Source organism: Heteronotia binoei, chromosome 13 (assembly GCF_032191835.1).
Source record: "Heteronotia binoei isolate CCM8104 ecotype False Entrance Well chromosome 13, APGP_CSIRO_Hbin_v1, whole genome shotgun sequence".
Classification (NCBI taxonomy): Eukaryota; Metazoa; Chordata; class Lepidosauria; order Squamata; family Gekkonidae; genus Heteronotia; species Heteronotia binoei.
In genome coordinates this window covers 63,303,698-63,327,176 of record NC_083235.1, presented here as the reverse complement: position 1 = coordinate 63,327,176, position 23,479 = coordinate 63,303,698, and the positions used below count along the sequence as shown (strand labels likewise).

Here is a 23,479-nt window from a genome sequence, read left to right as displayed (position 1 = left end):
GAGAATATTTAATGGGGACAGGCCAATGCAACTGCAGGGCATACAGAAGGGACTGCCATGTTTTGCATCAACAGAAACACAATCTTTAGATCATCCAAAGTGATAGCATCACTTTACTCTTTTCTGGTTAGACCTCACCTGGAGTATTGTGTTCAGTTTTGGGCAGCAGTTTAAGGAGGATGTTGATAAGCTATAATGTGTCTAGAAGAGGATGACAAAGATGGTGTGGGGTCTGGAGCCGGGTACATTTAGTCTAGAGGGGTCTGGAGCGGGGTACATTTAGTCTGGAGAGGAAATGATTAAGAGTGATATGATAGCTACCTTCAAGTATTTGAAAGGCTGTCATATAGAGGACAGAGTGGAGTTATTTTCTGTTGCCCCAGAAGGTTGAAATTAAATCAAAAGAATAATTCAGCTAAACATTAGGTAGAATTTCCTGACAGAGCGGTTCTCTAGCGGAACACACTTCCTCTAGAGGTTGTGGGCGCCTTCTCTTTGGAGGTTTTTAAGCAGAGGCTAAATGGCCATCTGGAGACAATACAAATTCTATCAATTTAGGTAGATTCTAAGAGGAAGGGCAGAAAGAGATGAGCCAGTGCTCAGCTCTTGTGGCCCTTTCTTATATGTCCAGGGTAATGTCAATTGTCACTCTGGGGTCAGGAAGAAACTTTCCTCCAGACCACATTGGCCCAAGAACCCTGGAAGTTTTTTTGCCTTCCTCTGGGCATAGAGTAAAGGTCACTGGGGTGTGTGCAGAAGGTAGTTGTGAATTACCTGCATTGTGCCGGGGTTAGACTAGATGGCCCTTGGGGTACCTTCCAGCTCTGTGTTTCTATGTTCTATTAAAAATGAAGACTAAGGTATACCTAGCTGTCCACTGTACCTACCATAGTTATATACACATCATCCTTACTATACTGAGTTGCAAGACGACTCGGTAGAAGTACTTTAAACATGACACTGGGTCCCCTCCCTTCCTCCCATTATATTGGCTGAAGGAAAGGAAGCAGCATGGCCTCCAAAGAACAACAGATGCCTGCCCCTTGCTCAGATGGATTGTTGTTACAGAGCCTCTTGGGACTTAGGCAACAGCTTTCAGAAGGCAACGGAATCCCAGGTAAGAATTTAGAAATCAAACATTCAAATTTATCAGAAGTTAGAACAAACTGGATTTTTAAAAAAAAGTTTGTATTATACTTTTTTATCCAACTCTACCTCCAAGGAGCTCAGGATGGTATAGTCACCTCACCAGATTTATCTTCACAACAACCCTTAAAAGATAAATTGGGCGGGAATGGTCTGAATGGGCCACAGTCATGCGGTGAGCTTTATGGCACCATGGGAGGCTGAATCTGGGTCTCAACCATCCCATTCCAATATTCTAACCACCACACTAGTTCTTGGGATGAATGATAAAGGATGACGGGCTCACGAGGGGAGTAAAGCATACTATATTATAATACACTCATATTACTCGAATGTGAAATGATCCCCTTAAAATATTATATACAAAAATACTTTCATTGCACGTGACTGTAACTTGCATGTGAATGTAAGATGACCCTGACTTCTTATGGCCTTCCTGTGAAAAAAGCTAGCCCTGCATTTGAGTAAGTACTTTAAATGAACATCTTTCTCTGTCACGCTATTACCAAGAGCAGGAAACAAACCTGGGGCAAAGTGACGCAGGCAATGGGGCTGGGTTATACTGATAGGAGTGGCTCAGTTCAAACAGGTTGCTTACCTGCTACTAATGATCTTTGAGTGGTCATCTGTGCATTCACACCTATGGGGTATAGTGCGCCTGTGCTGGTGCTGACTGGTAACATGCAAAACTGGAACAGATTTTCATGCCCTTTCCAGTGTCATGCCCGGGGGCCCCACCACACATGCCTCCTGGAACAGGCACAAGGATCCCACCAGTTCCTTCTGACCACTGTAAGAAAATTCAAAGGTAAGAGGACCAATAGCAGTAGGGCAGGAAGGTGGGTGGTAGGAATGCACAGCTGACCACTCAAAGATCATGTTACAGGTAAGCAGCCTGTTCATCTTCTTCATGGTTTCTGCGCGTCACACCTATGAGAGATTAGCAAGATAAAGCCTACCTGGAGGAGGGAGCTGGAAGGGACCCAGACATAGGCCAGCTGTAACACTGACCATCCCACTGAAGTCTTTGGGGAAAGACGGATGTCCAGGGGCATAATGTTTCATGAAGGTGTGACCCACGTAGTTGTTACGCAGATATCATTTGGCTGAGTGCCCTTGAGGAATGCAGTGGAGGCAGCCAATGCTCTTGTAGAATGAGCACAAAGAGACCCAAGTAGCGGTCATTTAGCGAGAAGATAGCAACGCTTGATGGCCTCAGCATTCCATCTAGATAATCTCTGTGCCCCTGGCTAGTTGGTGTGTAAGACATAAACAAAGTGGGGGTCTTGCAGAGCTCACAGGTTCTGTGTAAGTAGAACAGCAATGCTCTCTTCACACCCAGGGAATGGAGCCGCAATTCAGACTCATCCTGAAGGGCTAGAAAGAAGGCAAGGAGAGCAACGTCTGCCTGTAGACGAAACTCTGAGACCATCATGGGGAGAAAGTTCACATCTGCAGCCATGGAGACACTCTCTGCATGAAACGACAGGTAAGGAGGATCACAGCGTTCCTCATAAGATCGTTCACTCTTCTAGCAGATGTAACAACTACTAGGAAAGCCCTCTTCCATGATAAAAACAATAGGCCACAAGTGACGGGCTGAAATAGCAACCAGGTAAACTCAAAAGGAGGAGTGGTTTGAAAGAGGAAATGGTGTGCTAATAGAGTTCAGATGATTCAGAAACTTTTTACATTTGTAGTCATGGATTTTCCACACTGTCAACTTCACGCGTGGAACACTGCGGTACAGTACGTGGCCCTTCTTGTTGTTCATGAGGATGATATTAGATTTATACCCCGCCCTTCTCTCTGAATCAGAGTCGCAGAGCGGTTTACAATCTCCTTTATCTCCTTCCCCCACAACAGACACCCTGTGAGATAGGTGGGGCTGAGAGAGCTCTCACAGAAACTGCCCTTTCAATGACAACTCCTATGAGAGCTATAGCTGACCTAAGGCCATTCCAACAGCTGCAAGTGGAGGAGTGGGGCATCAAACCTGGTTCTCCGAGGTAAGAGTCTGTACACTGAATTGCCTGTGGGTCAAGGGCCAGTGTTGAGGCAAGGGTCAACATCAGGGTATGTCCCAAAGAGTCATTGCGAAGCGTCCATTGTTAAAGCTGAGAGTGCTAATTTGAGGAGTGCGGTATGGAGTCAGGCTGCCCAATTCTTTCTTGTTTGTTTAGAGAATTTTGAGCAGTGGACACAAGATTCAGTCCAGTGGGCTTCTGTTAGGCCGCAATTAGAGCACCATTTAAAGAACCCCCAACATTTTCCCATAAGCCCAAAATTGAGAAAAAAATAATAAGTTCAAAGGAGTGTAGAAATGAGAGGAAAAGGAGGGATAGGCGGTAGAGGCACAGCCTCAGCCGCAGTTTGGAGGAAGGCTTGATAGAGAGCCACTAATCTTCTGAATTCTCTCTCATACTTAAAGAAAAGAAAAAAGATGACAAAAGTCCCAAAAACTTCCAAAGGAGACAAAAAGGAAACACAGAAAGGAAAATAACGAAAGGAAATGAGATCAGTCTAATCAGCATGGTGGTCAGAAAGGAACTGGCGGGATCCTTGCACCCATTCTAGTGGGCTTGAATGGTGAGGCCCCTGTGCTCGTATGACACTGGAAAAGGTGTGAAAATCCATTTCAGTTTTACATGTTACGGATCAGGATCAGCACAGGTGAACTATATTCCATAGGTGTGATGAACAGAGACACACAAAGAAGATCCAATGGTTCTCATTCAGTTTTATGACATAAAGGAAACTGCAATACAAAATATATAGTTGGAGAGCAAGGGCAGTAAAACCTCACCACTGCTGACAATGGACTCCACTGAAAGAAGTCCATAGGGGAGGTACAGGGCACTATGTTCCCATAAAGAAACGGCTGCAGATAATTTAGTCTGGGTAAATCGGCAGTGACGCAAACCCATGGTTTCTATAAGCCACAGAGAACATAAAATCGCAGAAAAAAACTAGGACTGCCTATATCAGGGGTGGTCAAACTTACTTAACGTAAGAGCCAGATGTTTGGGAGCTTGCATGACATGAACAGCAGATGTTTGAGAGCAGGAAGGAAGGAAGAAAGTTGGGGAGAGGGGGGAGAGGCAGAAAGAAACTTTAAATGCATTCTCCAAGCCACTGGCTGGCTTGGCAAAGTGATTTAAAGAGGGAAATGTCTTCTCCAAGCTGGCCAATGGGGCAGTGGTGGCTTCAAGAGCCACCCAATATGCGCAAAAGAGCTACATGTGGCTCCCGAGCCGCAGTTTGGCCACCCCTGGTCTATATGCTCTCCCTCTTCTAAACAGAATCATCCCCAAATCAAGCTAACTTTGTAAATCAATGAGAAAAGAAACTCCTCTCCTACTGAACGGATCTAAGCAAATGAAGTTCACCTGGCAAGTTCAATGTTCTTACCCATCCTGAAGTCAATGTACCCTTCTCCTCCACTTATTACCAACATGGATTTCAAAGAAGTTTGGCTGCTGGATTCCTGTGATGTGAGCATCATTTTATCACCTGACAGATCTGGACTTCCTGCTGTCTGGGGGCAAATAACCTGACCTAAGAAGAAGAAGAAGATATTGGATTTATATCCCACCCTCCACTCCGAAGAGTTTCAGAGCGGCTCACAATCTCCTTTCCCTTCCTCCCCCACAACAGACACCCTGTGAGGTAGGTGGGGCTGAGAGGGCTCTCACAGCAGCTGCCCTTTCAAGGACAACCTCTGCCAGAGCTATGGCTGACCCAAGGCCATGCTAGCAGGTGCAAGTGGAGGAGTGGGGAATCAAACCCGGTTCTCCCAGATAAGAGTCCGCACACTTAACCACTACACCAAACTGGCTCTCCTAGGTGTCAAAAAAAGCATCAACAGCATTACATTTGATTTTAAGGAGAAGTTAGAGATACAAAGGTTTTCCAAAATGGTTAACTAGATCAGGGATCAAAGCTTTTTGAGAGTGGACACTTTCAGAATGCTGACATAAGGTAGGAGGCACTGAGACAACATGGCTGCCTCCAGAGGCGGAGCCAACCATACCTTGGCCACTCTAGGAGGCGGAACCAACTATAAAATGTTAAGAGTGAGGTTATGCATAACTCTAATAGTAACTCTTCGACATTTTGAGCAGAAGCTCTGTTTAACGGAATGCCTTTTAAACAGAAGATACAATTTTAAAAGATTTTCTTCCATACATAGCCTACTTTCAGTCGCCCAAGAGGATTACACCAAAAATCTTGTCAATCCATGTTGTCTAGGTTTTGGCTCTTTTCTCCTTGCTCCCTTTTCTTTCCCCTTCCCCACTTTAATCCAAAATATTGTGCATGTAATCTCTCTCCTTAAGTTAATGCTGGCTCTCTGCTAGTTCTCTGAGCCTCAACTTCAAGCTTATGGTACTTACCATGAATGCTCTGGCATCCTCTATAACACAGGGCTGGATTCTGCAATCCATCAGCAGAAGGTTATGAGAGCACCAATCTCCCCATCTTTCCCTTCCCTCTAGCAACCATTTCTGACCCTGGGAAAGCTTACTTATGGGGTTGCAGAACCTGCGTGGAGCAATAGCCATGCAGGTTGGCAGGCTACATGACAACTCCTTCCTGCCTAGTGTGAGAGAGAAAGGAGCAATTTTGCCCCCTGTAGCCATATTACTTTCCAGGGGCCAGAACAGGCTACCGGTAGGAGGGGAAAGCTTGGGAAGTTGGGGATCCATGCACAGACCATGCATGGTCCTTGCACTGGATCCAATTCATTGCCTTTACTCCCTCTTCCACCAGATTTTATCTCCATTCTTGTTTTGAGACACAAACTCTTCTACAACAGGTCCCTCTTCTGGAATCCCTCAGATCTTCTTACAAACGGAAGTGTTTACACAATGTTTCTCACCACTGGTCCTTCGTCTGTTCCCTCAGATTTGCATCTATATGCTTTCTGTCTACGATTTCACTCAAAGGACTGCATACACACAGGGGTTTCTCTCTTTTTTTTCTGGCAGCCACTTTTCATGTTGCATTTGAGATCCTTTCTGAAGTTCAGTTCACGACGGAGCCTGCTTCCAGAGCTTATGTTCTATAAAATGTATAGCACAAACTCGGAGCTAAATAGCGACTTTGAAGTGTCCAGCGTTTACGCTAAATCTTACTGGAAGCAGTGACGATGGTATGGCAAAAGTGAGAATCCACAAGGAAACTCCTCTGTGAAAACAGTGGTGAGGAACATTGTGTAAACACTTCTATTTGTAAAAAGACCTGAGGGATTCCAGAAGAGGAATCTGTAGTGACTAGAAAATCAAAGCCACCGGTGGTGGTGGGGAAAGCTATACCACCGGTGGTGGTGGGGAAAGTCCACTGCATCCCTATCATCCTGCCACTGGACTTTGCTGCAGCTGGCTTTAAACTTATAGCCTGTGGCCAGACAATCAATGCAGCACAGAAGAATGTACCAATCAATGTTACCTTCAGGAATATACCTCTCAGTCCGGTTCAGTACCTTTACTGGCGTAAAAATACGCCAATATATTTACCACTCTTTAAAATTTGCCTTTAAAATTTTATACCGGTTCAGTGTGAGCATATGCCCTTCGCTCTGAGAAGGTGATTTCAGCCTATGATGGAATCAATTGCCGGAAGAGGTGCGGGCCCTACGGGATCTTAACCAGTTCCGTAGGGCCTGCAAAACTGCCCTCTTCCAGCTAGCTTTTTAAGACAGAACTCCTGATAAGATCAGTAATACCGAGCCATCTTATACGCCATTCGACTGTATTTTAATGTCATACTGTTTTATTGGTTTTATAGTTTAAATTATTAATTATATTATCTATTGTTTATCTGTATCATGGTTTCACCATGTCTTGTTAGCCGCCTGAGCCTGCCTAGGTGGGGAGGGCGGGGTATATATAAAAGTTTATTATTATTATTATTATTATGGCTGAAGCAGGGGCAGACAGCTTTGCTTATTTTACCTAAATCAACAAGGAGGAAGCCATTAAAGATTCCATAAATACATCCAAAGCCTAGAGGAAAAAAAGCTATTAGTATTTCTTCTATCAACTCGGCCAATGATCTTATCAGGCTGAAATAGGGAAAGGGTTACACACAATGCTTACCAGGGACTGCAACGAAGAATTTAACGGCATCACGATGCCCATGGAAACACAGCTGTGCATGCGCCATTGAACAATAAGGTATGAAAGTTCCCGGCGTCACTTTGTCACTGTTTTCATCGCCATAGACACGTATTACGCTGCCTGGACGATTGCCAGAACCTGCCGCTGCTTTATTAGCTACAAAATAGAGAGAGACGATATTTTCCCATTTGAAACTATTCGCTCTAGAGACTATTATTCGCTTTTAAAATCCTACGGTACCCATCTAGCAGCTAAAGCCAACTCAGATAAAAATGAAACAGAAGGGGCAACAAAATGCCAGTCTCAAGACAGAGCTGGAAAGGAATAAAGACAGCATGCTTAGTTATTTGAAGTACTTCTGGGAGGAAATTAAAAAAAATGGAGCCGCTTGCTAAGTCTAGCATAACTCAATTTTTAAAAAAATAAATAAAAAATTCTACATTCACAATAAAATGTAGCACAGGTTATTCATATTGAAGACACTGAGCAAATCCTACTAACGGATGTATAACTATGCTTGCTTTAAAAAAAAGAAAAGAAAAAAGAGATTTTTCAGATGGGTAGCCATGTTAGTCTGTTGTAGCTCAGGCAACCCAGAATCCTGTGGCACCTGAAATACTATCAATTTGACAGTAACATAAGCTTTTGCAGATGTGTCCATGAAAACCTACGCTACAAAGAAACTTGTTAGTCATTAAAGGTGCTACAGGAGGCCTGACCTTAGCAACTGTGATTCTTAAATCTGCTAAAGCAAAAGGAAAAACCAGCAGTAAGTGGCCATCTGCAGGGACTGTGGAGCCCTATGTCAAGGGCATCGTTTAAGAGATCTTAAAGTCTACAGACCAGCATATTGCTTCTTACAAATCTGTATGCTAGACGCACAAAAACATCTCCATTTCAAACAACATATCAGAGGAAGAAAGAAATGCAGTTTGTCATAAGAAGAAAAATGATATCGATTAATGACAGTTATAAGGTTATGGCATCACAAATGGCACTGGAAGTAAAAAACCAAGGTTGGCATGAAAAAGCTCAGCTGCAACAGAAGATGGAGGCACTAAAACTGCTCAGCAGGACTGGTGGTCATTTAGCAAACATAAAGAAGCTGTGATGCAGGTAACTGCAAGTCCAAAAAAAGGGTTTAGGAACATACAAGGAGGGTGGGGTGGGAGTAAATTTAGAGAAGTGGGGAACAGCCTCAAAGTGGCCATTAGAGAAGCCTGAGGATACAGATTGTTTTGGTTTGGGATCAGCACTTACCCCTCAGCCCCAGTAAACGTCCCTGGTGGAGGATTACAGCTAAAGTAAGAAAGGAGGAAAGGGGAAATGGATAGGTGTGACAGCAGAGGAGAAGGATTAATGAGAACCCACCATGTGTTCTGGGTTTTTGATAAGAATGAGCTTTTATGTATCAGCTCCAAGTTACTGAAGACACAGTCAAATGAACAATAATGAACATGGCCTTTCCTTCTACACATTTTAGTTCGAAGCGGTCAAAGAAAGTAACTGCACTTATTTACCAACAAAATATGTTTCCCCTTTCTCTCTTTTCTTAAAGGGATGCTACCATAGTTCCCAGGAATAAAACCACAAAGACACTATTAAAGCCACTTTGTCCTCTGGAAAAAAAAAATTGGGAAGCCCGGCCCTCCTGCAAAATGACTATCCTTCAAATTTCAGGTTGTGTGCTGCCAAATATCAGCCAAGATTACGTCCATTCACTTTTATTCTCTCTCTTTTAAGTGCCTTCTAATTTAGTGCGAGAGGACTGCTTAATTTAAGTCTAGTTCATGGTTGGATCTGTTTTGTTCTGTGAGTGTGTATGTCCATGTTTTAACGTCATACAGGCTTTTGGAGGAATTGCTGAGCCACTGGGCAAGCTCATCTTTCGTGAGTGCAAGCCCTAGAGTAGGATATTAGATATATAAATTTTTATTCGCCCTATTTAATTTTATTCATTTCAATTTTATTTCACTTTTTTTTACTATTATCTTATTGCCTATTTTAAGTTAATTAACTGAACTGTAACAATTAGTTGCAGCTAAACTGGCACTTATGGCTCAAAAGAAGTTAATGATTGATTCTCCCTCTGAGCTGGTGCATTATAAGCAAAGGAAGGTGGGTGAAATGTTCCTTCCTTTAGAAGGACAAAAGCCCTTTTGAAATTCTAGAGAATGATGTTCCTGCTCCCCCTTCTCAGTTGTTTGAAGAGGTTACTGGCAATTTCGCAGTCCCCACTGAAACAAGAGCTAAGACTTTACCAACCCCAGAAGATCTATTTTACCTTATTTTCAAATTTTAGCCAAACAGACAAATATCAGCTGAGTATTCGGCTTGCTCACACTTGTGCAACAGCAGCAGGCAGTGTCTTGGGGGAGGGAGGAGTAGCTGTCATCCAAAACTTCCCTCCACCACCATGCCCACCTAGGGTTCTGCTGTGCCACAGGGATACTGAGGCTGAAAAGTAAGGGTGTTAGAAACATTATCACTGTAGGGGTGGGATGGTGGCTCAGTGGTAGAGCACCTGCTTGGCAAGCAGAAGGTCCCAGGTTCAATCCCCGGCATCTCCAACTAAAAAAGGGTCCAGGCAAATAGGCGTGAAAAACCTCAGCTTGAGACCCTGGAGAGCCGCTGCCAGTCTGAGTAGACAATACTGACTTTGATGGACCCAGGGTCTGATTCAGTAGAAGGCAGCTTCATGTGTTTATTGCTGCACACAATGAAACAACTTCTGCAGGCTTATAGAAACACTTTCTCCTGCGGAGGTATAACTGCTAAGACTGGGGAAGGGGGAAGAGTGAACATCTGTCCAGCTCAGTTGCTGAAAATGACAGATTTCTATTTCTACAGGGTCTGCTAAAAACACAGGAAAACTAACCTTTCTTCCATGCTTTAATAAAGCAGCTTTATAAGGGGAGGGATGCATGTACTCCTAAAATTAGGAACAAGAAGTTTCTAGCACATTCAGTGCAACATAAAGGAAGCAGGACTGCTCTTCTCAGTTTCCCTGGGTACAACTAACTAAAGCAGATCACTGGTCTTGACAGCATAGAATGAATGGAGCAAGGGAAGAAATTACTGCCTCTTCCCTTCTCTATATTCAAACAGTAATGTACCATTATCCTGTTACAGCTATTACGAGTAAGGCATCAACCAAACAGAGTATAAGGAATACAGCCTAAAAGTTCCCAGCTATAACAAGGTCCCTTTCAAAAAGCTATTCATATTGAAGAATCTCAAAATTTTAAAAACTAGTTATGAATGAAAGCATTTGCTTTTTACACATATGCAGCGCAAAACTAGACATTTAATGAATGATCATGTAACGGTACAACATGAAAAACAATGTATGTGGTGTTCAAAGCAATACAAAAAAAATATGTTACTGGCAAATTAATTTGCTACACAATGACATCCCACAACACTCTACAAGCCAAATGCCAATATTACAAAAGATATTAGATGTAGAGATACGGGTTTAATGTTACTAAATCTTCTTGTTCAAATAAGGATGCCCAAGCAGAAAAGGATGCTTTTTTTTCTGTTTGTTTGTTTGTCTGGAAAAAGGTTTGTAGAATGAAATGGGCTGAATAATAACAACAAAAGAGTACTTTATATCAGAGTTTTCATTTCCATATGTACACTTCAGGCAGTTTGAAAATAGAATTAAGTTCCTTTCACATATTCATGAGAAGAACAGGAATTCTCACCCCTCTTTACCTATCTTTCCAAGTCAGAAGCTGGGAGTGTTTTAGTGAGAGGGGAGAATGTAGTTAGCTGCAGGATCTAGCTGGAAATCCAAGAAAGCCACCTTGATTTTGACACAAATTGTTTTCTCTCCCCAAAAGGGTTTTGAAACCTTAAATTGTTCAGCAATTATATACCTTCATGGCATAATACAAACATACCACTTTAAGCATACTTCCAGGTGCTTAACTGTGTGAGTCTGTAACAGCAAACCAAAATTCAAGCCCAGCAGCACCTTGGAGATGAACAAAACTTTCCAGGGTAAAAGCTTTCATAAGTCAAAGCTCACTTCATCAGATACAAGATTTTGTCAGATTTCATACTTGAAGAAGTGAGTTTTGACTCATTAATGCTTATACCTTGGAAAATTTTGCTGGTGTCTTAAGGTACTATAATGGATTCAAACACTGTTCCACTTTAAGGATGCTTCTTGTTTTAATACTGTCCTTTTCTGCATTGTTTTTAATAGTGTCATAGTGTCCTTTTCTGCATTGTTTTAATTGTGTAATCCACCTTGAGTATCAGTGAAAAAAGATGAACTATACAAGAAAGTGATGTTTTTCTACTAGCTTACTCACAACTAATGCTGCTTACATCTGAAGAACGCTATTATACCTTTGCATTGAGGGACAAATGGCATATAATATTTGGCATCCATGTTCAGATCCCCCCACAAGTAACTGAACTGCAAAAAGCAGTCATGCTGGTGGGCTAGGGCAAGATATGCAGTGGGGCCATGATGCTGGGGAAAGTGTAGCTTACACATACAACCTTATCCTCCCTGGCTTTTATCTCTCAAAAAGGGGGAAAGTCAGGCAATGATACAGGTACCACCCCTATGCAGCCCAGGATGGGCATTTCAAGTTGAGAAAATGGCTGGGGACAGGAAGAGTCAAGTCTCTTTTTTCTCCAGTGTCACAGCTATGGAGACAGTATGTGGGTTCTGAGGACCAGAAGCAGTGTTCCATGAGTAGAATTCTGTCTGGAAATGTCATCTTCCCACAGTCACTTGCAATCCCTAAAAAAAACCCCACTATGAATGGTCAGGGGACCATTCCCACAATGGAGTGGGAAGCAGCAGCTTGAGAGAAAAATCATCAGAAATCATGGACTCTTACCTTCTGCAAGCTAAGATTCTGCAAAGAGAAGCAGAGGGTAGTAGATGCAATTCTAAAGCTATAACCCCTATACACATTTATGCTGGAGTGTACACAGAAGGACTGCCAAGTAAACATGCATAGTATTGTGCTTACAAGTCCTTGAATCCCTCAAATCCCACTTTTCATAAGAACCATGAAAAAACAACATGCTGTATTGGTTAATGTGTCAGACTTAGAACAGGGAGTCCTCAGTTCAAATCTTCACTCTGCTATGAAACCAATAAGATGACGTGGACTAGCCATTAACTCTCAATATAGCCCACTACGCAGGGTAAGATACACATGCTTCTATACACTTGCACCCTCTGCATGAATTTTTGTCTCTGGACTGCCATTAGGTCTCCAACAAGGTTGTTTTGTTTTAGCGTGCAGAGTTGCCAGAAAGAAGAGACTGTTCTCCTTGGACCACGTTAAAACCAGAAAACTGCCAAAGCTGTGCAGCAAACATTAAATGAATTTTTCTATTAAAATTTCAGACTTGCAAATACTTTGCATTCTTGCTTATCCCGTGTTCCTCACATACTTACTTTCCGTTAGTGGTATGGAAATGATGACACCGTTCCCCGTCCCAACCCATAACCGGTTGCAGGATACCATAAGAGCTGTGATTCTCACAAAGGAAAATCCCAGTTTTCCAGTACCTGGAACAGTCACAACAGTGCGCGTCAGAAATTTAAAACAGATACTTCTACAGAAATTCTCCTGCCTATCTTAAATTTTGTACTCCCATCGTTTTCATGTATTGTAAAGTTTAAAAAAGAATGTGAATACTCTTATCCGGGGCCGGTACACCCCAGTAGGCGGCCACCTAGGGCGCTACTTGGCCTTGGGGCGGGTGGTGCCCCCTTCCCGCCACCCCCAGTGCCCCTTCCCCACCACACTTGCCATTGCCACCCACCACATGTAGACAGTGGCGCTGGGGAAGGGGCACTGAGGGCAGCATGGCAGCAGGTGTGCTCCAAGGCATCTCCAAGCCAGGCTCCAAGCGCCTTTGAGCACAAACCCAGCCAACCCCATTCAGGCTTTCCAGGTCCCCAGGAAGGCTGAGTGAGGTCAGCAGGTTGGCAAGGCGGCACAGGCACTTAGAGGCACTCGGAGTCAGGCTCCAAGTGCCTCTGAGCACACATGTTACCTTGCCAATCCCACTCTGTCTTTCTGGGCCTGTGCTCCCGAGCGGAAGCACAGACCTGGGAAGGCTGAGTGGGCAGATTGTGGCAGCAGGGGTGCTTGGAGGCGCTCAGTGCCACGCTGACTGTCACCGCTGCATTTGTGCTCACTGCCACAGGCGTGGGGGGGGGGGGGGGAGACGGCCAGGGGGATAAACGGAAAAAATGTAAGAGTAATGTTTTACCGGATGTTTTTTTTTTAAAATGGCAGAGGAATTTGTAATGGTTGATTTATGGCGCTCTTTGAATCCGGGCAGGAAGGATTTTACTTTTTTTTCTCATAGACACAGTTCGTGGTCCCGTATAGACATGTGCTGGCTTTCAGTAAGTTTAATGAAGTTTGTGAGAGACATTGAAATCCTCCCGAATACTATGGCAGATCATAACCCAATTTTACTGTCTTTGGAAAGTGGAAAAAGAACAGGAGGATGGAGGATGAATCCAGGTTTAGTGAAAGATAAGAAATTTATTGAATACATAAAAGAAGAGATGGGATGGTTTTTTAAGCTAAATGATCAGAAGGAGATTTCATCCAAAATAGTGTGGGAAACGAGTAAAGCTTATGTTAGAGGGTTAATTAAGAATTATATTGTACATAAGAGACGGGAAGAAAATAAGAAACTAGAAGAAATAATCGAACATCTAAAACAACAAGAAGAGCAGCTTAAAAAGACACCAAATATTCAGGAGGTTAAGGATAGGATAAAATTGTTACAACACAAGATCCATGTAATGTTTTTAGACAAAATGGAAAGGCAAGTTCTCTTCGCAAGACAGCAGTTTTTTGAGAACGCTAACAAATCAGGGAGATGGTTGGCGTATAAAAAACTACATCATTTTGGATTGTATACTTGGTCTATCAAGTTTTCAGAGTATATGCGTAAGACTCAAGACTATCATACAAAGTTCATCATGTGAACTTGTATAAGAACTGGGCTAGTTATTATACAGATATCCACCCAAGAAAAGAGGCACCTCACTATGCTGACTTCTACATCTGATCTTACTAGATTGTGATGTGCATGTCCAGAAATTTATTATAATGTCAAATGAATGTAATGATGACTTAAATTTACAGGTCTGATGTTTGAGAATCCTTGCTCCATTTACAAATGCACAGTTATATATAATAAGTGGTATGGTTTTTTTAAACTAGCAATTTGTCTTATCTGTAAAAGGAGGCCAATCACTTACCTAGCATTTTGCTTACATAGGGCTCAATGTCCACATCTTGTAAATGTTGGTATGTGTGCGCATGATAAAGACGGAGCGTGGAATCTAAACGGATGGACACCCACACTCCATCTCCCACCCAGGCCAGCTGTCTCACTTGGCTCTCTTTCCTCGGATGTGCATCAAATGATTTCTAAAATAAATTACAGCTTGGTTAATAAAGTATTTCCTCCACCATTATATATAGTTACAAAAACTGCACTTAAATTCATTTTTTTCTCATAAAACAGAGTCTCTGCTCTATCTTAAATTTTGTACTCCCATTGTTTTCATGTATTGTCACTGTCAGGAATATGGCTCCCCTTGTTTCTTTTATTTCCATCACCCTCAGATCACCTAGGTTTCCAAAAGTGGTTTGCAAAAATAAAACAATGAATGAAAACAAAAACAAAAAAGCAACTTAAAAACCGGAATTGCAAAAACACCAATAGATCTTCCATGGCTATATTCACAGGATGGCTAAGCCCAGTTGCAGTGTAATGATTTCTGCCTCTTACGAGGCCTGCCCAAGTCAAACTGTTGGGAGAATTTTGTGTGAGAGCAGGCTTACAAGAAGGGAATTGTAGGCAAGTAATATTTATTGCATTGAGATATCTGTGAAGGCCAGACTGCCAGAAGCAGAAATTATAGATAAGGCACTTTCAGAGAACAGGAAGAACCCTGAGAACAACCGAGATCAAAGCTCCCCACCTACAAGTTTACCCTGACAATAAGAAAAGCTGTTGCCTCTCTACTCATTCTAGATGTTCTGAAAATGCCCTGTTCACCTTTCCTCATCTATTGAAGAAAACTGTGTTCCAAGCACTGGGCACAACGGTTATGGACCAGAAGCTGAAAGTGCTTTCCTTGATCCTATATCTTAAACAGAGGTAGGAGAGAATGGAAATATTTTAGTTAACCCACTCGGATGAAATATTTTTAACGTGCCTCTATTTTCATGGCTTTGGGCTGTACCACATAGATTTTATTCCTGTAGCCACACCAGACTTTATCATGAACCACGGTCATACATCGGATGGAATGATGAGGTCGGCCCAGATCTAGAAGGTGATAGTTGGTCAAATCCCACTGCCCATCTGTGAAAAAATAAGAAGGGGAGTAAATTGAGGGATCAGAGAAAGAACGTGTTTGTAGATGTTAGTCTCTGTACATGACTACTCGACAATTATATACTAACACATATCTATTAGTTTCTTAAAAGACATTAAGATTCTGTTCTAGGATTTACTTATCTTTTTGTCACAAAAATCCATCATTACGTACAGGATTAACATCCAAACACATGCAACCCATGCCTTATATTCAAAAAGCATTACTTTTTATTAATACATTGGATAGGCAAAACAAATTCAAACTAGCAACAGCTGACACAGAACATTTAATAGCTATTTTAGAGACCATGAAATCGTAACCTTTAAGGCAATCAAAAACCCACAAGGAGATATTCAGTCATCCTTCAGCAGGTTCTATAGAACAGCTCTTAAGGGATTACCGTATTTTTCACTCCATAAGACGCACCTGACCATAAGACACACCCCCTTTTTGCCCACCAGCACACGATCTCCGGCTTTCTTTCTTTTTTTGAACGTCGGGCTATAGCATTATAGCGCTATAGCGACATCTCAGAGACGTCGCTATAGCGCTATAATGCTATAGCCCGACGTTCCAAAAAAAAAAAAAGGCGGAGATTGCGCGCCGGCGGGTGAAAACGGTTGGCGCTGGTGGAAGCGAGATAACGTGCACTCTTTTTTGCAGTATTCGCTCCATAAGACGCACACACTTTCCCCCCCTCTTTTTTTTGGGGGGGGGAGTGCGTCTTATGGAGCAAAAAATACGGTAGTTACATGCTCTACAACTCACATCCATCTATTATCTGTATACATAACACCAGCAAAGGTTGCAAAAGATTGTCCAAAGAACTACAAGTATTCTGTACGCAGAACGCAAATGGAGGAAGTGCTCATACTTGATATGTATCTACAACAGCTCTCTGTGCAAGAACTAAGCAACCTTTGTATTGCTTGATGATAAAATGAAGGATAATATTAACAAAAATGATCTCTCAAGAATCATATCCCAATAAACAAAAACTTGATGCAAGAGTTGCAATATATTAGCCTTTCGGAAACAAATCAGATATTAAAATATGAGGCAAGGTTTAGGAGCCCGGGTGGAATGCTTACCTACTCCTCTGTGAAATATTGCTAAAGTTCCATCTGCTAGTGCAACTAATACTATTCCTTTTACATGTCTGGATAAGAGGGAGAAAGGAAAAATATACATATAGTGAGAAAGCTGAGAGAATAAAACCAGAAGGCTGTGCCCATCAAAACTTCTCCACCCCCACATCCCACTCTGGTACTTCCTTTAGTGCAGTGCCCTCTTCCCCTTCTAACAAATGACCAGTGCTGTTAGCATTCAGGTATACATACAGGTGAGAGCTAACAGGAACCATTACATAATGAATCCAAAACGAGGAACCATTTCAAATTTGTTTGGAATGGCTCATTATAAGTAATCCCTTCCTGCATTTGCCAAGTCCAAAGAGACTCAGTCCATTGTTCCACAGAGAAGGTAGTTTCAGTTTTGTCCAAAATTGGCCTCTAATGAAGTTCTCATGATCCATCAATCAAGCTGTACATTTCACACCATCAGATGTCCCTGATGGGCAAAGGCAGAACACAAATTTTGTAAATACAGACAACATATTTCTAAGCATTCCCCAGTGCTTAAATTGGAGGGAGGAGGGAGTGTGGGCACATCATTATCTGTCACTTGTGGTACAATATATCTGCACACAGAAATCAGTATCTTACAAACTCTTCTCCAAAAGAGAATTACAGCATTCTTTTCTTAACAAGTACTTAATGTAACAGCTTTCTGTATAATTATTTTTTGCTGAGCAAATCTCAGTTTAAAATACAAATGCAATCTGGTAGTAACTTACACTATACTGAGTATAGAATCTTTAAGTTTAATTGCATGGACACATTTCCTCCACTGAGCCACTGAAGAATGAACATATAAACTGCAATGACAAAAAAAGAATGGATTAAAAATCCAAAAGTACAAGATCCATGTCAATGTTTTACAATGGCTCTACTTCTGGACAGACTAAGCAAAAAATCTGAATGGAAAAAACTGTAAGTGATCTTAAATATTACTAACTCCAACCGACCTGTATTACTTGGTAGCATCTAATTTATTCACCTTTGCTGATGCCTTGCCCAGAGATTCAGCTTGTGATTAGTTCTTTTTCTGGTATATTGCGTGTGTGTGTGTGTGTGTGCGCGTGCGCATGCGCACACACACATGTGTGTGCCTGGAAGTCATGGTTGACTTCTGGCAACTCCTAGTGGGACTTGGAGGTTTCAGAGAGGTGGTTTGCTATTATCTACCCCTGTGCCCCAGCCCTGGTATTCCTTGAAGGTCTCCTATCCAAGTATTTGCCAGGGTTGGCCTTGCTTAGTTTTTGAGATCAGACTTACCTGGGCTATTCCAGTCTGTGTAGCTTGCTGTTAGTTCTTAACGGAGCCTTTAATACAGAAATGCAAAGAAATCTGTACTGCTTCATATGTACTTCTTAATGAGGGAAAAATGAAGTTAAACCAAAGTTCCCATACCATGACAAGTGAACCTCCTTTATCTAAATTTCTGTCATCTCCTAACTCCAAATTAATTAATATCTGGCTGAGTCTCATGCACTATATTAGGAACACATGCTGTTGTCAAGTATGTTGACTGCTAATAAACTTCAATTAATATTTATTGAAAGTCTCCACTTGTATCTAATGAACTGCCAATCAAAGATATATGAATTATCCCTGCATTTTACTCTCCTTTCCTGCAGCAGTCCCTTTTGACCCCTGGGAAGATTATTCAGGGGGTTATGGGACTCCAGTGGATAAATATTCAGGTTGGGGGGGGGGGGGAGAATATTATGGTAATGAGGCAGAAGACAAAAGTGATTTTCTTCCATCTTCTGGCAATGCAGGAACAATCATTCCAGGGAGCCAAAAAGCCATGTGGATGGGTCAGTGTTTGGATTCAAGCCAGTATCTCAAGATGGAATTATGGTTGTAATTCAAAGCATACACAGTTTTCAAGGCTGATGTTTCATTTTCAGGCACTGAACTAATCGCAAAAGGACTTCTATTGGCAAGCCAATACCAAACAAAACGAAGCGCTTGCTTACCATCCATTCTGCGCTCCAAGCCACATTGTCGGTAAAAGGCTGCTCATTTTCTGAGCTTCCTCTCTAACAAGGTCCTGCTCATTTGGCAACACAGCGACATCTTTATACAAGTCTGATTCACTGCTGAGAAGGGACAGAAAAGCCACAGTATTGAGAACAGTACGAACAAAGAACAGTCAGAAATAATATTGCACAGAAGTCTAACGCAATTCCAAGCCAAGCCAAGCAACACACTTTAGTGCTGCCTTTTAACACAGGACATGTCAACATATTCATCCCCATAGCTGAGTACAATTAGAATGAAATCCCTGTAGGACAGCTTAGTCATTAGATTTAAAAAAAAAATCCTCCTCTTCCTTAGAAGAAGAAGAAGATATTGGATTTATATCCCGCCCTCCACTCTGAAGAGTCTCAGAGCGGCTCACAATCTCCTTTCCCTTCCTCCCCCACCACAGACACCCTGTGAGGTAGATGAAGATATTGGATTTATATCCCGCCCTCCACTCCGAAGAGTCTCAGAGCGGCTCACAATCTCCTTTACCTTCCTCCCCCACAACAGACACCCTGTGAGGTGGGTGGGGCTGGAGAGGGCTCTCCCAGCAGCTGCCCTTTCAAGGAAAACCTCTGCCAGAGCTATGGCTAACCCAAGGCCATTCCAGCAGCTGCAAGTGAAGGAGTGGGGAATCAAACCCGGTTCTCCCAGATAAGAGTCCGCACACTTAACCACTACACCAAACCGGCTCTCAAGGCCCCAGCTTTTGGCTCACATCTTTACAGTACCCGAGGTAAATTAGGCTGAGAGATGGAAGGCATAACATTTTCCCTTATCTTCTCTAAGTGCTCAATGGAAGTATCATTTTTGAAGAAGAGAAAAGGAGATTGGATTTATACCCTGGCCTTCACTACCCAAAGGAGTCTCAGAGCGGCTTACAATCTCCTTTCCCTTCCCCTCACCACAACAGACACCCTGTGAGATAGGTGGGGCTGAAAGAGCTCTCCCAGAATTGCTCCTGAGCAAAGCAGCTCTGCGAGAACTTGCGGCTGAGCAGGCCCGGTGCTGGAGTTTCCAGTGCTCCAGGTTAGATGTTGCTCCTCCGCCCCCCCCCGGTAGCTCGATGACATCACTGCCACACACCCCAACTTTGCGGAAGCAAAGCGCTCCCCCCCCCCACCCCGCCCAACTTTGTGAAGGTCGCCCGAGCCCCAGGAAGTCCCGAAGGCAGCAGGTGTGCTTAGAGTGTCGGTGCTGCCCCTGCTCCCGACTTTGCAGAGGCCTGAGCCTCAGGAAGCCTCTGCAAAGTGCTCCCCACCACCCGACTTTGCGAAGGCCGCTGGAGCCTTGGGAAGCCTTCGCAAAGTCCCAAAGGCAGCAGGCAAGCTTAGAGCGCAGGCGTTGCCCCCGTTCCCGACTTTGCGGAGGCTGCCCGAGCCTCGGGAAGCCTTCACAAAGCGCTCCCCCCCCCCCCGCCCGAGCCTCGGGAAGCCTTCGCGAAGTCCCAAAGGCAGCAGGAGCGCTTAGAGCGCTGGCGCTGCCTCCGTTCCCGACTTTGCGGAGGCTGCTCGAGCCTCGGGAAGCCACCGCAAAGTCAGGACGGCAGCAGGACATGGGGAGAGAGGGCGCTTCGTGGCGCCCCTAAGCCAAGTGGCGCCCAAGGCGGCCACCTACTTGGCCTACTCCTGCGCGCCGGCCCTGCGACTGAGCCAAAGTCACATCAACAGGTGCCTGTGGAGGAGTGAGGAAGCAAACCCGGTTCTCCCAGATAAGAGTCTGCACACTTAACCACTACACCAAACTGGCTCTCCTGTCAACACAGGGCACATTTTAGAAACTCATTTTAACCACACATCACTTGTTATCATGTTACCAGGAGTTTTACTGTGATTTCTTCTCAATTTCTGAACAATGAAATAGGTTGGGTAGCCTTAAACAACTGAAAGCAACAGAACACTGCTGTCATTTGGTCCAAGAGTGCCAAATTTGACAGGACCGCCAAGGGTCTAACAACATGTTGCATGCAAAGTTTGTGTAGTCCAATGGCTCTTTTTTATTTTAATGGCTTTTCTAAGGGGAAATAATAAAGAGACAGGAGGGGAAAGTTAGTTATCCTTTCTCTGCTCCAAATGCCCTCTTCCCACTACAGGGCTTTAAAATGTCACTTGAAATACCATGTGGATGGCAAGCTATATTGGGCACATTGTGAAGCCAAAAAAGAAAGGAAGATAAAAAAGATAATAGCCCTAGTCCCCCACTATTTCTCTGTTGTCAAAAGCAGTTTTTGAAACAAGACTGCAATCTCCCTTTTTAAAATTCTGGCATTTCTGCAACATGAATCCATTTGAAGGCATCGGAGACAGAATGCCAAAGCTTAATGTTCTGCCACAAGCTAAGTTCTTAGACAAAAGTAAACCAATCTCAGTTGAGGGATCATAATCATTAGCCAAAGTGGTAGGCTGCAGGAACCCCTCTCTTGGCCACTGATCATATAAAGAGTTCCCTGAGCACTCTGCATCACAATCTGACAACTCATTAACAGGCAAAACCCTGTAACAGATGCCACGTAAGCTGTACCCAAAGGCCAACAGATCTACATGCCAGTTTTGTATCTCTTAAATGAAGACCCCCCACCTGTTCACAAATGTAGTAAGGCTTGCATTCTAATAGATATTTACCAGCCTCTATGTTACGTTAATGCGAAAACAGGCATACCAAGGTAGATATGCTGGAGATCCCTCCACAGTATCTTGAACTCCCAAAGGATCTGTGAAGACATGCTCTGTGTAGACTCCAGTTTGTGAAACATCCACTCCTTCTTCTCCTGAACCGGCATTGACTTCCGTTGCCTCCGTTGCTTCCTCTGCTGTCTGGACATTCTCATCTACAGCATCGTCGTCTTCAGCTGCAACCTCTGCAATAAATGTTTCAGTTACAAAATGAGCCCAAATAATCATTCAGCACACTACTGCTACACTTCTTAGCATGTACAGACTAGTCATACTTCAGACTGTTATTATGTTCCTTTCTATTCTCTTTCTGCTATTTCACCCTTGATGATGTCACATCTAAAGCTTAAAGGTGGTGGGACGAAGAGGTTAGGCAGCAGAATTAGCTTACCCCAAACCAGGCGTGACTTGCTTACTTTGTAGGGCCCGGGATCGGGCCTTCTCCATAGCAGCTCCCCTACTGTGGAACCAACTCCCGGAGGAGGTACGGGCCCTGCGATGTTTAGACCAATTCCGCAGGGCCTGCAAGACCCACCTCTTTAAAACAGCCTTCGCTTAATACCGAGCCAAGAAAGTCCTGCTGGATATGTTTTACGTTTTAGTCACTGGATTTTATGGAAGATCTTAACTATAGCACCATAACGTTAATCTTAATGTAAGTTTTAATGATTTTAAGGATGATTTTATAATTGAAATTGTAATTATTGTATATGGTTTTACTGTACATTGTATTTACGTGTTGTGAGCCGCCCTGAGCCTGCTTTGCGGGGAGGGCGGGATATAAATAAAAAGTATTATTATTATTATTATTCCACACATGAGCTCCAACTCTGCTGCAAACAAGATACTGCCATCGCTAACTTAGCAGGCTACACCTCACAGTTACTTAACTCATTTTAACTCATTATCTGCTGCTAATACTGTACTTTGTAAACCCCATGATACAAAGGCATAAAATGGCTTCACTTAATCCCCAAGGTTATTCATGTAAGAGAGCAGAAAAGCAAACATCTACCGCCTACATACATATGGTCTTCAAGATGTGTTTTATTTCTCAAGCGGGCACATAGGCAAGGTGTTGGCTTGATATTCTCTTGTTTTCCCCACACCCACATCTCCTTACAGATAATGCATTACAAATGGCTGTTGTACTGCCAGCTGAGGCACAGGTCAAAGCCAACCCCACAAAGCCACTGACAGATTAGCAAGTAAAGTTCTGCGAACATATGCTCCTGACTACTACAGCCATTGTTTCCTCCTCCAGTATGAAGACGGTACTCTGCAAGCTGAATTGTCCTTGGTAGTTCTGCTGCACAAAAGGTCCAGTTCTCAGACTGGAGGAAAACTAAAGTAGTATCCAGGGTTAATAAAACTAACACTTAAATGCTATTCTAGGCTACATCAAAGAAAAACAAATAAATATAGATGTTATCATACCTGGCTCTTTATCTGCCTCAGGTGAGGTACCATTAGTGTTGTGGGAAGTAGAAGACCCTGTAATACCCTCTGCAGTACAACCGACCACTGTGATTCCTCCTAACAGACTGTCTGTTTCTGCTGAGCTGTTGCTGTTCATACTACTACACAAAGACGACTTGTCCACCAGACCAGAGTCCGTTTCTTGTGACCCTTCCTCTCCTGTAGGATAGTCAGTTTCCCTAGCCCCTGAAACATACAAGACTTCATTCAGTTTCTTGGGTGTAGTTTAAATCGTTCAGGGCTCTTTTGAGACATGGATTACTGAAAAACATTGGCAAAATGTATCACAACCAAGAAATGCAATCATAATACTTGTATATCAGGTCTCACTGAGAGTCAGGTGGAAATGCATCTGAAAAAGTAACAACCCCTTTAATACTAACAGTACAAATGAAGCAACTGATGCCTAATTTTCAGAGGCAAAGGCAATATTCTTGCCATATATCTGGTTCCTCGATTTAAGATAAAAATTTCTCTAAGCAGCTGTTCCAAAAGCCAAGGATTCAAGCCCGT

The 23,479-nt window shown here is 43.1% G+C and overlaps 1 protein-coding gene across 2 annotated transcripts in view; it reads right to left on the bottom strand.

Annotated features, from left to right (window-relative positions):
- The window catches only part of SPAG9 (sperm associated antigen 9), a 127,881-nt gene that overhangs the window by 3,585 nt on the left and 100,817 nt on the right, over positions 1-23,479 (bottom strand). The window contains exons 16-26 of one of the 2 annotated variants that reach the window (XM_060253432.1): positions 22,925-23,152; positions 21,474-21,672; positions 18,767-18,889; positions 17,519-17,599; positions 16,755-16,822; positions 15,499-15,647; positions 14,533-14,704; positions 12,700-12,813; positions 8,526-8,564; positions 7,245-7,421; positions 4,558-4,704 (exon numbers count right to left, since the gene is read on the bottom strand). In XM_060253432.1, coding sequence (XP_060109415.1) covers positions 4,558-4,704; positions 7,245-7,421; positions 8,526-8,564; positions 12,700-12,813; positions 14,533-14,704; positions 15,499-15,647; positions 16,755-16,822; positions 17,519-17,599; positions 18,767-18,889; positions 21,474-21,672; positions 22,925-23,152 — 1,497 coding nt within the window. The remainder of the gene's footprint in view (positions 1-4,557; positions 4,705-7,244; positions 7,422-8,525; positions 8,565-12,699; positions 12,814-14,532; positions 14,705-15,498; positions 15,648-16,754; positions 16,823-17,518; positions 17,600-18,766; positions 18,890-21,473; positions 21,673-22,924; positions 23,153-23,479) is intronic. The other variant, XM_060253431.1, reaches the window with a different exon arrangement.